Genomic DNA, 15,580 nt, shown 5'->3' with positions numbered 1-15,580 from the left:
ATGATACTTTTTGGATCCGGCTCAGGTACATAAAGTAAATTTGAACATTTAATTTGGTTAGGTATTAATTACTGAATAGCAATTTTAAATTTTAGGTCAGGTTTATCAAGAACCTTTCAGCAAGTAAAGGTGAATGTACATAATTATATGATATAACAATTTATAAGTCTTCCGATTAGTGAGAGCGCCACATGCTGATTTTGATATATCATTCAATATTTTTTATACTGTGGTGAGCTTAGTACTAAATTCGAAAACCGGACAATTTATGGTGGCATATCTATAACTAAAACTTTCTCATGAAATTTAGAATGAAAATAAAACTGAATAAAACATCGCGAATGGAGAGATTTCCTTTCTATAACTAGGAATTATTTTAATTACACCAAACAATGGGATCTCGAAACTCGAACAAGGAACAACTGGGTACCTACCTAGTACCTACTTTTTATAGTTTTGTTTTCATCAGATTGTTTAGAGTTTAGAGTGTTTAGACAGTCGAAAATGGTTTCTACTGTGCCCTTAATTTTCATCAGTTTTATTCTAGCATTCTCCGATAGCAGCAGTTATAGCAATATTAAAAGTTCGTTAATATTGATACCTATTATTTTTGAACTTCTTAAAATATTTTTCCTGATTCATTTGTTATTCAGAAAACATTTTAAATTGTCCTTAGTAGTAATCGTGAAACCAGTGATATAAAAATAACTAGGTGCCTACTTAAGTGTAGTGATAAATCGTATTATAAACTTAACATTATTTTGTGTAGAAAACAATAATAACGAAAACAAACAATAAATAAAACAATAAATAGATGGTGATGAATAGTTTTATTATTGTTATTTTATTTCATAATTATTATTACAAGACCATAATATTCTAAAGTAGCATCAAGGTCGTTTGTTATCTGCACAAGGTGAGTTCTTTCCTTATTTTTAAATCATACCTATCTGATATACTTATTGCATTTTCTAAAATCTACTAATATTTGTGTTTTCCATAATATTTGTGAGTAAATTCATGATTATGTTAATAGTAAACTTGACATGATTAATGCACTGAAATGAAATGAAATGCAATGAAAATTTGGAAAATAAATTTGCAATGGAATATTTCTTGAAGCCCTCGCTAATTATTTTTGAACTTTCTGAATTTTTTCTAAAAAAAACGAGACGTTAATTACCTTACGCGGTATTTTACTCTAAAAAAACGAGACGTTAATTACTTTACGTGTATTTTTTTGAAAATCCAGAAAAGAATTGGTCATTCAATGAGTAGGTATTCACAATCTGAAATCTACTGATATTTTGTCAAATCTACTGAATTTTTTTGTCACATTCTACTGAAATTTTAAATTTTGACTTGGCAACACTGCTGGCAACTGTCATTGATTGCACGTTGTTTGTTGTAGTTTTTGCTGAGTAAAAACATTAAATCCATTGTGAATATTCTGATTTCACTCTAGCATATAATCATGCTGACTCCTAAATTCAGCCTCGATCAGAACTCGGAATGTGTTATAATTCAAATACACTCTCCTTACACAAACATCGAGGAGACTGAGATTTATGTTAACGACGATGAATTTGTTTTTTCTTCTACTCCTTACCATTTGCGGCTTCATCTTCCCGGGAGGATTGTCGAAAATGTGAAATCGACTGCCAAATATGAATGCGAAACGGGAATATTCATTTTCACATTTGAGAAAGAAACGAAAGGGGAGGATTTTGAAGGTCTAAATATGATTACCAGTTTAATGGCGCCAATAGACATGCCCGATGTGAACCCTAGTTTAATTGAAATTATCGGGTCTTCGGATGAGACTGGCATCGTCGAGTCAGATGAGATTGACAATATGTCTAGTAACGGTGCATCATTAGTCAATAATAATTTTTCATATGGTTTCGCCAATAAATTAGCTGGTTCCTTTAGGGATTTAGGTGGTGAGTTTCCGAATATATTTGAGCTGAAAACACCCGAAGATATATCAGTGGAGGACCGCAGAGAAATGAGAGAGCAACATGAAAATTCTAAATTCTCCTCCGATCATTACCTTGCTGACTATTTCGACGAGGAACTCATCGCACCATATTTGTCATATGAAATACTATGGGAATGTCGTGACTCTACCAAAGAACATCATTTCACCACCCCTGAAGTTGAAATTCTCAAAGAATTACCCAATAAGGAATATCTATTGAATAAAGAAGAGTTTGAAAGTGTTATGTGTAATTTGGTTGATATTTTGTTTGCATTTTGTTACGAAAAGCGAACAACTTGTAATGAAAACACTGTTGAATCCAGTTGGACCATTAATCGGTTGTCTGCTACGTTAAGTTGGTTTGAAACTTACGCAAGCCTGGAGGAAACCATCGTTACTTGCTGCAGAAGGGCTCTGATTTATCCGATGTACCGAAACTTTAAACTTTGCTGCAAAATCAAAGACGACGTCACAAAAATATTTAGAATTGGACGCATACAAGTTGTGAAATGTTTAATAGAAATTTACCAATTATTCAACTCTAGCCAAGATGCCAGATATATTCTCAACCAACTGTACATGAGAGACTTTTTGGTTTTCTCACAAAAATGCAGTGACAACACTTATAAAAAGGTTTGCCAAAAACTAGAAAACTTATCCATAAACAAGACTAGTTTGAATTTAGAACTAGTCGAATATGAAGAGGCTGCCAAAATGGTGCAGGTTGAAGAGTCACAGATTTTAGAAAACACGATGGCGATAAATATGGCTTCTTTAAAATTATCCGACGATCACAAATCATGCGGGAAATCGAAAATTATTTCTGGTTCATTAAACAGCTCTGGATCTTATGATTCAAGCAGCGATTCAAGCGATTCCTCTTCCAATTCATCCAGCGAGCTCGACTCTGACGATGACAGCAGTAGCTCATGATATCGGGGAAATGCCTTTGGTTATCAGTCAAATGGCCTCAGTTTGTGAGCTACATAAACTTAACAGCTATTATGTCAAAACAAACTAATTACATACTGAGGTGTATTTTTGGAACACTCAAACTATTGAAATTTAAAAAAATACTTTTATTCGATTTCTATGCTGTTACTTGCCATTACAACATAATGAGTAAGGTTGGATAGATCGGGCTAGTAACAAGAAAGAACAAACGGAGGGTTGAGTAAGACAAGTCGATATGACAGAAGTGATGTAAACATTTGCCATCTTTTTCTATGCTGATTATAGAACAAAGGCATAAAAATTATAGTATTTTTGAAAAATATTTAGTACAGGAACATTTTTCGTCTTGAATCCTTTAAAATTATAGTATTTTGGTATATTTGGTGTAAAATTATAGTATTTTACATTTTTCATGGAATTAAAATTATAGTACGGTTGGCATCAACTGAACCATACACAAAATACAAATTAACACCTCACATGAGAAAAAATGGTATTCACCTTACTCACAACTGTGGTACCATTTTAATAATCACCCATAATATAACCTTTATCAAAGATGTTTGCCATGATTAATAATAATATTGCAATGAGATATGAAAACTGATCTGGCGATCCTTGGTAACATGAAATACTTTGAGATTGCTAAGGGTGTAAATGACAATTTGCAACTTTACAGAAGAGCAATTGGAAATAAAATTTTTATTAGTTTCTTGATATATTTTTCACTAATTACCTAATAAATGTTGTATCTTCACCACGGAATAACCTTTGCTGACATGTTGAAAATGACATTTCTGTACAATCTAACCCTATAAATAACTCATTTTCATCTAAAAGTTTCTTGCTACACCCAGTGGCTTAACAACCCCGACATGGTGACATAATCCATTAGAGATATTGTTTGTTTATTCTTCTTATTTCAATAATGATACAACAACAATATACTGCTGGTTGTTAATAGTTTTTAAGATGATTTGCTGTGTATAACTTTAGTTTAATGTTTTAGGCATAAAATAAAATATATAATTATTATTAATCCACATAATTTACTAATGATCAGGACTGGTTTCCAGGTTACATGGTCACTACTATTTATGCAAGAAATAATAATGTAAACTATTATATTATTAACGACTTACATACATTTTTCATAAAATAAGATGTATGTACCTTTTTGAAATAATTTACTTTTCCTTACAAAATACACTGACAAATTATAAAATGTGATAGAATTAAAATATTATTTAATAGTCTCAACGTGTTCCAAATAAACGGCCATGGTTGTAATTGAATTATGCGGATTAAGCAAGTACTATAATAAATTTGGTTTTATAAATTTTATATATTATACCTATAAACTTGTCTTTTCTGTGTAGTCAATAAGTGAAATGTAATGTCAACGAATTTTTTTAAATTTCTCGATGTTCCTATTAATATAAAAAAAATCTACGAAAACTATAACATATTCACATTTTGTTAAAATTAAATATTTGTCTAATTTATTGTCATGTAATACAGGGCCTAAGATTATTAGATTTTAATATGAAGATAATCACTATTTTAAGTATTTGGCAAACTTATATTTTTTATGTGATTCATTTTTGTGTCTTCATTCACTATCAAATTATATTTAATTTGATAAAAAAAAGAGTGCCTTATAATATTACCTATTGCACTAGAAAGTCTATGTATATTAAAAAAGATTATATATTATGAAATGCACATGAAAAAAAGGTAATTAAAAATAATTAACTGTCCAGTGATCACAAACGGTATCGAATTTGTTCTATCGGTTTATTCAAGTATGTCCATTTTGGGTTTCTACTCCATGAAGTGAAACTTTTTTACACGTGGTAGAAAGAATCTTCCTGAAGTGTAATGAAAAACCGTTACAGCCAATTCAAAAAAAATCGGAAGGCCAGGGTGGGCCTGGAATCACTGATCTTTATTGATAGTCGAGAGTGCTACAAAATGCATCATTAAGTCAGTGGCAATGCGAACATTTTAGAGAATGTTTTGTACACACAACTATGTAATCGATAAGGTAGATTGTTTTGATTTCCAGTCGGCAGCAATAATAAAATAGGATTGCTGAGTTGACACTGAAATCTAGTACATCATGCATTTAAAGCATCAAAGGCTAGCCATATACATATTATTACGTACAAGTGTTTGGAGAACCTTAGTGGAAGTGAAGGAATGATTTATAGTGACAATGAGAATTCCGTGTACAATTGTCACGCATTGCCAACGACGTTGTTGAAGATTATAAAAACACTTCCACTTCTGGCACATACTCATTTTTATTTGTTTTGGAAAAAATGTATTTTAGGTATATTTTTATCATGTTGTACTTATTAATATTTCAATATAAAAAATTTATGTCTGTAATCTTGTTTTTCTTTTCACAAACCTATTTATAAACCCATAACGTAAGTCGTGAACTATGCTATAGTTTTCATTATTAACTAAATAATGTTCTATCTATAACTTCTAATTGAATTAATACTTTTTATCTGAACACAGAAGTGATACAAATTTTAATGTAAGAGGAACATTATTTTCCATAACTATCTCATGACACATTTGATGACAACGGGTCACGGATAATCATGTCACTTGCTGCTTTCAATGGCAGTTGGATGGATCTACTCTAGGGGTTGAAGTAAATGGCTAACATCTAATCCTCGTAAAAAATATTTGAAGACATTTTCACAATGTGGCGTTTGATATGCGAAGAGTGCATTACACGAAAGGTAACAAAAAATAACCGATAATCTGCACATTTTTTTGGCCAGCTGCGGGACTGATACTACAGCTTCATAGATAGCTGTTCTACCAACTCGGCCACCGTGAGACTGCTATTAGAAGTGTATAAGATGAACATATTAATAAGTACCTAAACACTAATATTACCGACAGACAGAAAATAGCAGAAAGATAAAACTGCTATCAGTCAATTAATATTCTTATACAGTTTGGCTATGTATGAGGATGGTCATAATCTGTCTGTATTTTTGTACAGTAAGTCAGTGTTTTCGTGTAAGTCGAAAAATCGAATAAAACTTAAAATCATGCATTTTTTTAAAATAATATGTGTTAATTTCAAAGGATAAGTGAAATAAAATGGACCTATGTACATACATTACATTTAAGAAAACATTGATTGATGAAGTGGTTTGATTTTGCAATCCTCAGCAGCATTTCCACCAAGTAAAAGGGTTAGCCTATCTTCAGACACCTAGATTTTTCGGTACTGTTCGGTTATACGGAATACAGCAGAAAACACATTTTGAAAATAGCCGATAAACTGGATTATTTGTTGGGTTAACCTAACCAAACCTAAACTAACAAATAATCCAGTATATCGGGTATTTTCAAAATGTGTTTTCCGCTGTATTCCGTATAACCGAACAGTACCGATTTTTCTAGTTGGGATATACAATACGACATCTGGCATTTTTTCCCAATAAGCCCAGTTTCATCCACATTATTTTCTGCTAAACTTTTGATAAAATTCATAGCTTTCTCTGTATCTGCATAACTCGGCAGCCTCACCTGTTTAGTTTATTACGGCTTTAAAATTTTTGAAACCATCCGTGACTTGCAGTGTATGTATTAGTATCAACACTATCATCATTTTTACACTGTCTTCAAAATGACTCACGGTTTTATCCTGTATGAGTAAGGCTTATCGGAATTTGTTGTTGCTGCATATCTTCCATCTATATAACCAATAATTCCATTTCTTCTATTAATATTCCTCTTTTCTTGTTAATTATCGTAGATTGCATTACTACCAGCGGCGGCTCCTCTAACACCATGCATGTGCGCTGCACTGCTTTTTCCTAAACATCACTCGATGTGCAACAATGCTTTTTATAAGTCATCACTCGTTTATCGCAATTTAATCCATGTAAATTTATACCAAAAGCATATACTCAGTAAACAGTCACCGAATTCGTGCGCTCGTCGGAACGCACAAATATGGATCTTAGTTTGCCGTTCATATTACATTGGGTAATAACAGTTCAAGCCGACACGTGAAAACGATAAATAACTCATGAATACATAAAATTTTATGACCATTAGGGACGCAGCTCAAAAGTTACGCGGAAAAATGTAGTAACTGAGATTTAGCAGGATTGATAAAAAAATAGATTTTTTTTATTTAAATCTCATATAAATTCATTGAAAATAGGCTGATATTGAATAAAAATTGATTATCGACATAAATATTTTGGATCGATCCTTTATTCCTTCTATATTTGCAAATATTTGAATATAATTTATAAAAAATTAAAATCTCAGTTACCATGTTCTTTCTCATAGTGAGTGAATATGTATAACATGATGTCATATTTTTAACAATGCAGGCATTTTGCTGGAGTTTTATTGCTTTTTGTAGACGAAGAAACTGATTTGTCGATAGTCGAAAAATACGTACCTACCTATTCAAAACAATCGATAGTTTTGTTTTTTTAATATTTTCTTCAATTATTATTTCTTACATACAATTCAGTATGATTTCTGCGGTCGTCGTTATAGTCGGCTTTTTTAGGTGTTTTGTCACGTTATTTCGATAGTTTTGTTCATAAAAATAAATTCATAACAATATATATACTTATTTTTTAATCAGGGAAGTGTATGTGTTTTAAAATGATAAATTTTGAATAAAAGATTTATAATACTTAATACTTATAATTATAGTTCAATCAGTGAAGTGTATGTGTTTTAAAATGATGTCGGTAAACGTAGACTTTATCAATAATAATAATAAGAGTCAGAATAAAAAAAGGATGGTCCGATGACATCTGTGGAAATTGAAAAGTGTTTTTCAACCATTAAAAGAATTAAATCGTCTTTCAGAAATACTTACCATGAATCAGGACTGACTTAACATGTCTACCTGTGTTAAGCATTGAGAAAAAACTTTTACAAACAGTTCAAGACTTTAATGAGAAGTGATTGAGGTGTTCGCTAAACAGAAACAACGCTGAATTGATATGCTTTTTAAATAAGGTAAGAAAATTTTGAGTGCACCCCCAATGAAAGCAATTTTGGAAACCACCGGCCGCCACTGATTACTACATACTATTTTTTTTACATGATCCATATATAACATAATATTCTATGTAACACAAGCACAGAGAAACAAACTACAGCAAAAAAGCATATTTTAAAAAATCACGGAAGTCGAGGATTTACTGTATGGTTTTGAATACAGAATTCTTCATGGCTATTATGTAGACGCCCGGTTCAACATCTTTATAAGCCGTCATAGGCTGCAATAATTCATTAGTTCAGTTGAGATAGAAAAAATGCCATTTTTGTATTCATACCACCTCTGTTGCTTCACGTGTTGAATGCTGTGTCCTCCGCCATCCGTGACAGTAACAGAGCAGATATTAATTTAATGCGAAATGCTGTCAGTTATTATTTATTGGGGTTCCCAAGTAAGTACCGGGAATGTTATAAAAAAATTATAACAACCATCCTTGACTAGGTTGTGGAAAAAATATTGAAAGAGAAACGGCTTTTACAAATTAATGTCGATATCCCCGGCCGATTGCAGATAATAAGTGCCACTAGTGTAAAGGTCCAAGACTCGATATTTCACACATAGTGGATGCGTTCTGGTATCTGACAAGGGCATATAAAATAAAACAATGTTGTGTTTTGTATAAAATTGTAATTGAGTTCTTTATACATACGTACTTAATAAGGTAAACGTAAATTTAAGTAGGCCACAGTTATTTATGATTGATTAATTAACTTAAACCAAATTATGTGATAAGGGCTGACTGACAAAAATAATATTAACTAAGGTGATCTTTATATAAGTTATACAACAAATAAATCTTTGGTAATATTTACACAAATCTCTCTTACATACAATCAATATTTTTCTGTCACACAACTGTTGCATGATGCATTTTTATACATTGTATTATTTTAAATAATGTATTCATATAAACAATACATTGTTATGTAAGATTGTTAGTTTTATAAATCATAGCATCCTTCAGTTACTTAGTTTTATAAGCGCGACAATATAAGCTCATTGTAAAATATGAACACAACATTAGAAAAGGTTTGACAGCCATTTCAAAACAAGAAGAATTTTATCACATTAATATTCGTGCACCAATCGGAATGCTTGGTCAATGGAGAGCGACAGACATGTCCTTGTTATATTCCAATTAATGAATCAAATAATGGTTATTGACGTGAAAAATATCTCAAAATAATAATATGAAAGGACATTTGTTACAAAATACATAAAAAAAAATGAATGGCAAATCATACTACACTTCCAATGAAGAAAAAACTTGAATTTCGATTGGAAAAAAAAGCTGCTATTCAACAATAATTATTAAATAAATAAAATAATATCATTATGTTATCTGAATAAAATACAATATGGATAGTTTCAAAATAAATTGACTTTATAGAAGTAGGTAGATTGGACATTATCAATACAAAAAATGATTTCACCACATAAATTAATATTAAATCATATTGTTTTTCCATATCGTCACCGTTTTAGCAAATCCATCTATGTGCACTTTCTCAAATTGTGCAGGAGAAGGATAAAACTGAATAAAAAAATAATGTTACATTTAAACATTAAAATTATGAAGAATGCTTTATTATAATCAGAAAATGGTCTAAGATTATTATTTTGTTTACAAAAATCTTTTATTTTTAATACAAAAATAATAAAAATACAGTTTGTGATGTCACATAAGTTGTTTTGACCGTTTTGTAAATACACATAGTTTAATTTATTCATCAAAATGTGAATAATAATAAATTCATGAAAAACTGTTACATAAATAATAGTTGAAATATACATAGTGCGTTAGTGATAAATTGCAATATCATTTTATTAATTATTAATGCAATACTGAGATGATATTATATTTATAAGTTCGTTTACTTTCTATTAGCAGGTTTAAATGTTAGGTTATCGTAGAAATAGTGGTGATCTTTCTCTATTACACTTTTTAATTCCTGAAGATGTATGTATTTCGACTGCGATATTGGCAATGATTCATTATATATATTACAAAGGCAGTCAAACGGTTGCACTGATAAAGTTGAGTTTGTAAAAGATTGTTCCATCTGGTAGATACTGTAACATTTTAAAATCATATACAACAGGATCTCCGGTTCGTTTTCCTGGTCTGATTGAACTTAATCCAGATTTAATCTTATCCATAATTCTTAAAAATTAAAAATCAATGACATTAATTTTATAAGGTTGTGTTGGTCTTGCTAGCCGCATATGTGCTATATAATCAGATGGTGAATATATTGGAGGCTTAAAATACTTTTCTTAGGTGGCATGTGCACTATCGGCCTCTATCATGGTGTAGCCTTTTTCCAGAAAAAGCTGTTGAATCTCGATGTTTTTTCTCTCTAAAGATATAACTTAGAGCAGTAGCGAATAATTTATTTCGGTTTTGATATCCACACCCATCCGATATTAGAATTATTTCATTGTATTGTCCTGCTTTCGATGAGATGAGACAAATTCATTAGAAGATACATTATGAAGAATGTATATGGTGAAATTGTGTAGTTGCAGCTTTTGTTTATAATAAATTTGTGCCTGTGTTTTGGACATAGCAGCACACTTTGGAGATCCATTGTGATTACTAACCGTCCACGTTCTGGTACTCTCCTTCATTTCATTTTTGGTCTTCTAGCATCTTTTTTTTATAATAATGTGGCTATTGTATTCCATTTCTGAAACATTCTTCATTTTATAACTACAGCAGATGGCAGTGATGGCACATTGATCTTTACGTGGTTGGTGGATACTGATTTTTTGGTGGTAAATATACTGGAGTATATTCTGCTGCTTTATGACCATTTTCCAGAGACCATTTTTTATATTCATCATGCTTTTGTATTTTGGATCGGAAACACGATTCCACATATACCCTGGAGGTATTTTCTCTGCAATAATGGCTGGGAACTTTGGAATTAGATCCAACCATAATGTAACATTTTTCCACAAATCTCTCCGTTTTGATTTTTGGTTGCACTACCAATTATTTATCTTCAGTCAGATTCTTATTACCTGTCATTGTTGCTTTCAATTGGCCACTGTCATCGAGACGTTTGTAGTTGTTTATCCAACTTTTAAATTAATTCTCGCCTATACCCTATTGACCATGTAGGCATCTTCCAGAAATTATTGAATATTTCCTGTCTCTCTTTTTGAGAAAGCATCTTTCAAACCGTCGTGCAAGACCATAATGCATAGCATATAACATAGAAACAAACTATGTGTAGCCAAACTGTAAAAAAACATTACACTCTCGATATCAAAATACCATCTATAATTCTATATGTTACTATAATATACACATAGTTGTTTTTGTGAACCGTGGTTTTTGAACCTTACACATAGCTGTTTTCTATTTTTTGAAATAACTTCGGAGCGAGTTTACCCAACACATAGATCATTTTACTGGCCTATAGACAAAAAAATAAGGAATGACTTGGTATTTAAAAGTCATTTTTGATAAAAGTGACACATAGATGGTTTTGCTAAAACGGTGACGATATATTGAAAATAAAAAATGGACGGTACATATTGATTTTTAAATTTGAAGAACCACAGTCCAAAAAATTGAAATACCGATTTTAGATTGAACTGATAAAAAGGCGTAAATGGGAGGGGGGGGGGTACTTTTTTTTTTTTAATAAAACATTCTAATTGGTTTGGTACATATTTTTGGGATGTTTAAGATAAAAATAACTTTTTAGGCCCTTGATGTACCTAGCTCATAACATCTTGCATCACATGTGCATGTGTGTTCAAATAAATTTAATTTTAATTGAATTTTGAATATGTATCTCAGAAGAAAGTTGCGGAAAATAAAAACATAAAACTGGGAATTGAATACCTACTAAAATAAAACAGGACTGACATAACAGAAATAACGGGAAAACGTGAATTCCGGCCACATAAAATTGAGGTTCCAGTACACCTTTAGGGATTCTTCTTCATGCAAATTCAATTTTGCCTTTTGTTATTTGCAGCTGTTAATTAAATCCCTATATGGTTGACAGATGGGCTCAATAGGGATAAAAGAGAAATAATACTTTCACTTTGCTTTTGTATATATTACATTAGGTATATTTTGTGTCACTATAATTATTGTTTTATGTAAAAGTCATTCAATAATAACCATCACGCGAATATCTAATTAAGGTAAACTTTCAAAATGCACCAATGTTTTATTACTAAATCGTGTGGAAACTGTAATACTTATATATTTTTTATACAATTACAAAAGATGGTAAGTTGTACTTTTTTGCAAAGAAACATGTGGAACCATAATTGGATCACTACCATCACTGCTATAATAATATTACAACAAAATGAGACTTATAGAAAGATTCAGAGATTTCAGATTTGCTACAACAATAACGTGGTGAAAAATAAATTGTATTTTATTACCATAATAATATGCTGCTATTAATATGTAGGTACATATCGTCGGTGTTTTGTAAAAAGGGCGAATTAACCAAAATGCTACTTTACAGGAGGAGGTTTTTTAACTTTTAACATTTATTTGTTTTTTACCCGTAGATGATTATAAATATCTTACAAGTTTATAATAAAGCTTAGAAAGAATACTGTCATTATAATAGGTATTATTATATAATATTTTAAAAGGCCTAATATGTCACATTTGCTTTTTATTTCAAAATTTTAATTAATTTAATTTTAGTCAATTATCGTTTTTAAGTACTTTCATGTGGAGATAAAAATTCGCCGTTTTTACACAACAAAGCTAGTGGGGTACATATTGTATTTTCATTAAAATCTTGATTTCGCCAAAATGGTTGATTCGCCCTTTTTACAAAACACCGACGATATAAGTTGGGCACCTATTTTTAAATTTTATTCTGACGATATAGTTTTGTTGTTTATTATATTGTATGTAATAAAGTTGTGCGTCCACAAATATGATGTCAATCATAATAGTGTCACAAAATTGCATGATAAATGATAAAAGGTTACTTACAAAAAAAGATAAATAAGGAGCGGCCTCATGTATTTATCCAACCAATGGATAAATAGGCTGGCATATTTTGTAAGTCTGTGGAATAAGATATCAAGCAAATAGGTGTAAAATATTGCAGAAAATAATGTACTTTTACATTTTTCCATTGCAAATGTAATCTAAATTGCCTTAATAAATTTTAATGATCAGACTTGCAGAGTTTTTAAAATGAGAAGTATAGTCGTTCGTAAATATCACACAAAAAATGTGATCGTCTTATAAATAAAAACAATACACTGGGTAAATATTAGGTCTAGCACTTGTTTTATATTATGTAGTAATATTTATCACACTGATATGATTACATCGTTAACTATAGGTACATTTTTATAGTTCCTCTAATATTTTTTATATATGGCAATTTTGACAAATCATGCCAAATTAAATATCTCTACTTCCCCACGAAACCCGAATAGTCTTTCATATAACTGCCTTTTAATATTCATATTATAACATTCTAAATTCTCTCATTATATACATACATTCTTTTAAACTAAATAAAATATTTATTTCAGTTTATTGGTACTTTAACTTGAAGGAATAATATACGAAGATAAAAGTAGGTATTTATATGATTATAATTATACGATATATACAGCAAAATTGAAAAAAAATGGTGACACAAGGCTGATTGGCAGCTGGGTAAAATGCATAATGACCAAATAAATACGCTACTACATAATAATAAAATAGAATTCAATGAGATCATTAAGTACTATCTCTTGTCGTTTGCTGTAGGTGCCTTAAGCCTCAATTACATTGAGCTTCTTTACGAGCTGTTTATTGGCGAATTTACAATCTGCCTGTAAAGTCGCCCAGTGTAATCATCGAATAAGCTAATAAGCAGGTTGTAAACATTCTACCGAGAAAAGTTGAAAGCCGGTCGACTTTACACGCTACACACCGGTGTGTGGGCCTACTGCGTCTGCGCAGTAGAGCGCAGTACCAACCTCCCGGTATAAAAACGAACTACATTCTGTCAAAATAGTCACTGGCTTGTGGCTTCTCAGCGAATGGAAAGTTTTGTGTGTAATCATCAAATCGCAGTAGCTGAATCACCCGCTTTTAAATTCGCCAATAAACAGCTCGTAAAGAAGCTCAATGTAATTGAGGCTTAACTGTTGGTGTCTCAATTATGTTGTCACGACCATTTTAAGTTTGGTTAAGCCTCAATTACATTGAGCTTCTTTACGAGCTGTTTATTGCCAAATTTACAAACTGCCTGTAAAGTCGCCCAGTGTAATCATCGAATAAGCTAATAAGCAGGTTGTAAACACTCTACCGAGAAAAGTTGAAAGCCGGTCAACTTTACACACTGGCGTGTGGGCCTACTGTGTCTGCACAGTAGCAAACTCCCGGTAAAAAAACGAACTACGTTCTGTCAAAATATTCGCTGGCTTGTGGCTTCTCAGCGAATGGAAAGTTTTGTGTGTAGTCATCAAATCGCAGTAGCTGAATCGCCCGCTTTTAAATTCGCCAACAAACAGCTCGTAAAGAAGCTCAATGTAATTGACGCTTTAGCGGATGAATATAGGTCCCTATATTAAAAATTTTTTTTCATTGGCTTAATGAAAAATTTAGCACACAAATTTTTAGGTATCTTTGAAAATTGGTACCCAGATGAATGTATGGGAAAACATTTTTTAGAACAATCTTTGTGAAAATAAAATTTGAAATATTTTCTCAGTTAAAACAAATAAAGTATTATGATTACGATGTAATTATATCTTATAAAAGACAAATGTTTTTTGGGAACATATAAAACATACTACTATTATAATATACAATTACATACTCACAAATCGAATTATATCGAGTATCCATATGTCTATTCTGTACTTATCGACCGCTAAAGTGATAAAGTGATAAATATTATCAAACTAAGGGTAGGTTTGTATCAAAGTATTAGCACTTATTGTAACAATTACAATACGTCGGTTGTAATTTATTTTATTTATTTATTTGAAAAGGACACGTTGAGTACATAACAAATTATTAATCCAGGACGTTCACAACATGACATTTAGAATATAAATTACAAGTAATCAGTTAGAGAAAAAAAAACCAAGGTGGAGAAAAAAAAGAAAGCAAATATAGTTATATACAAAAGAAATAAAATAAAAAAAATACATATTAAACAATAAAATAGAATTTAAAAAACAAAATATATCGCCAAAAATATCTACATCTCTAGGGAGTGCATTGACCAGCTGCACAGCCCTCGCTATTGGTTCCTGGTGAGCCTGACATGAGGAAACAGCTTTCACCCAAAATAGGTCATGGCTGACCACGCATGTAATTGACGGGTGCGTAAAAATTCAAATTTTCTAGAATATCGGGATTGTTGCAATAAGCGCTACATTTTAACAGCACTTTTCTTGCTGCTGTTAAAATATAGCACTAAGATACAAATCTACCCTAAGTTTGATAATATCTATCACTTTATCACTTTAGCGGTCAATAAGTATAGAATAGACCCACAAAATGCCTTGGAAATAATAAAATTAAGAAGTCTTATTGTAATGATATACCTATCGACATATCATGCTAA

At 31.1% G+C, this 15,580-nt stretch overlaps 1 protein-coding gene across 1 annotated transcript; it reads left to right on the top strand.

Moving 5' to 3' along the window:
• The first annotated feature begins 1,384 nt into the window (after positions 1-1,384).
• LOC147067245 (protein SHQ1 homolog) lies at positions 1,385-5,321 on the top strand. Its single transcript, XM_085954469.1, has one exon. It carries the CDS (start codon positions 1,475-1,477, stop codon positions 2,912-2,914), a length of 1,440 nt encoding a protein of 479 aa, XP_085810595.1. The 5' UTR covers positions 1,385-1,474; the 3' UTR covers positions 2,915-5,321.
• The last annotated feature ends 10,259 nt before the right edge of the window (positions 5,322-15,580 follow it).

The sequence above is a fragment of the Rhyacophila brunnea genome, unplaced genomic scaffold (assembly GCF_057557595.1).
Source record: "Rhyacophila brunnea isolate RB1 unplaced genomic scaffold, BYU_Rbru_1.0 scaffold_4, whole genome shotgun sequence".
NCBI lineage: Eukaryota > Metazoa > Arthropoda > Insecta > Trichoptera > Rhyacophilidae > Rhyacophila > Rhyacophila brunnea.
The sequence above is the reverse complement of the archived record's forward strand: the minus strand, read 5'-3'. Positions and strand labels throughout refer to the sequence as shown.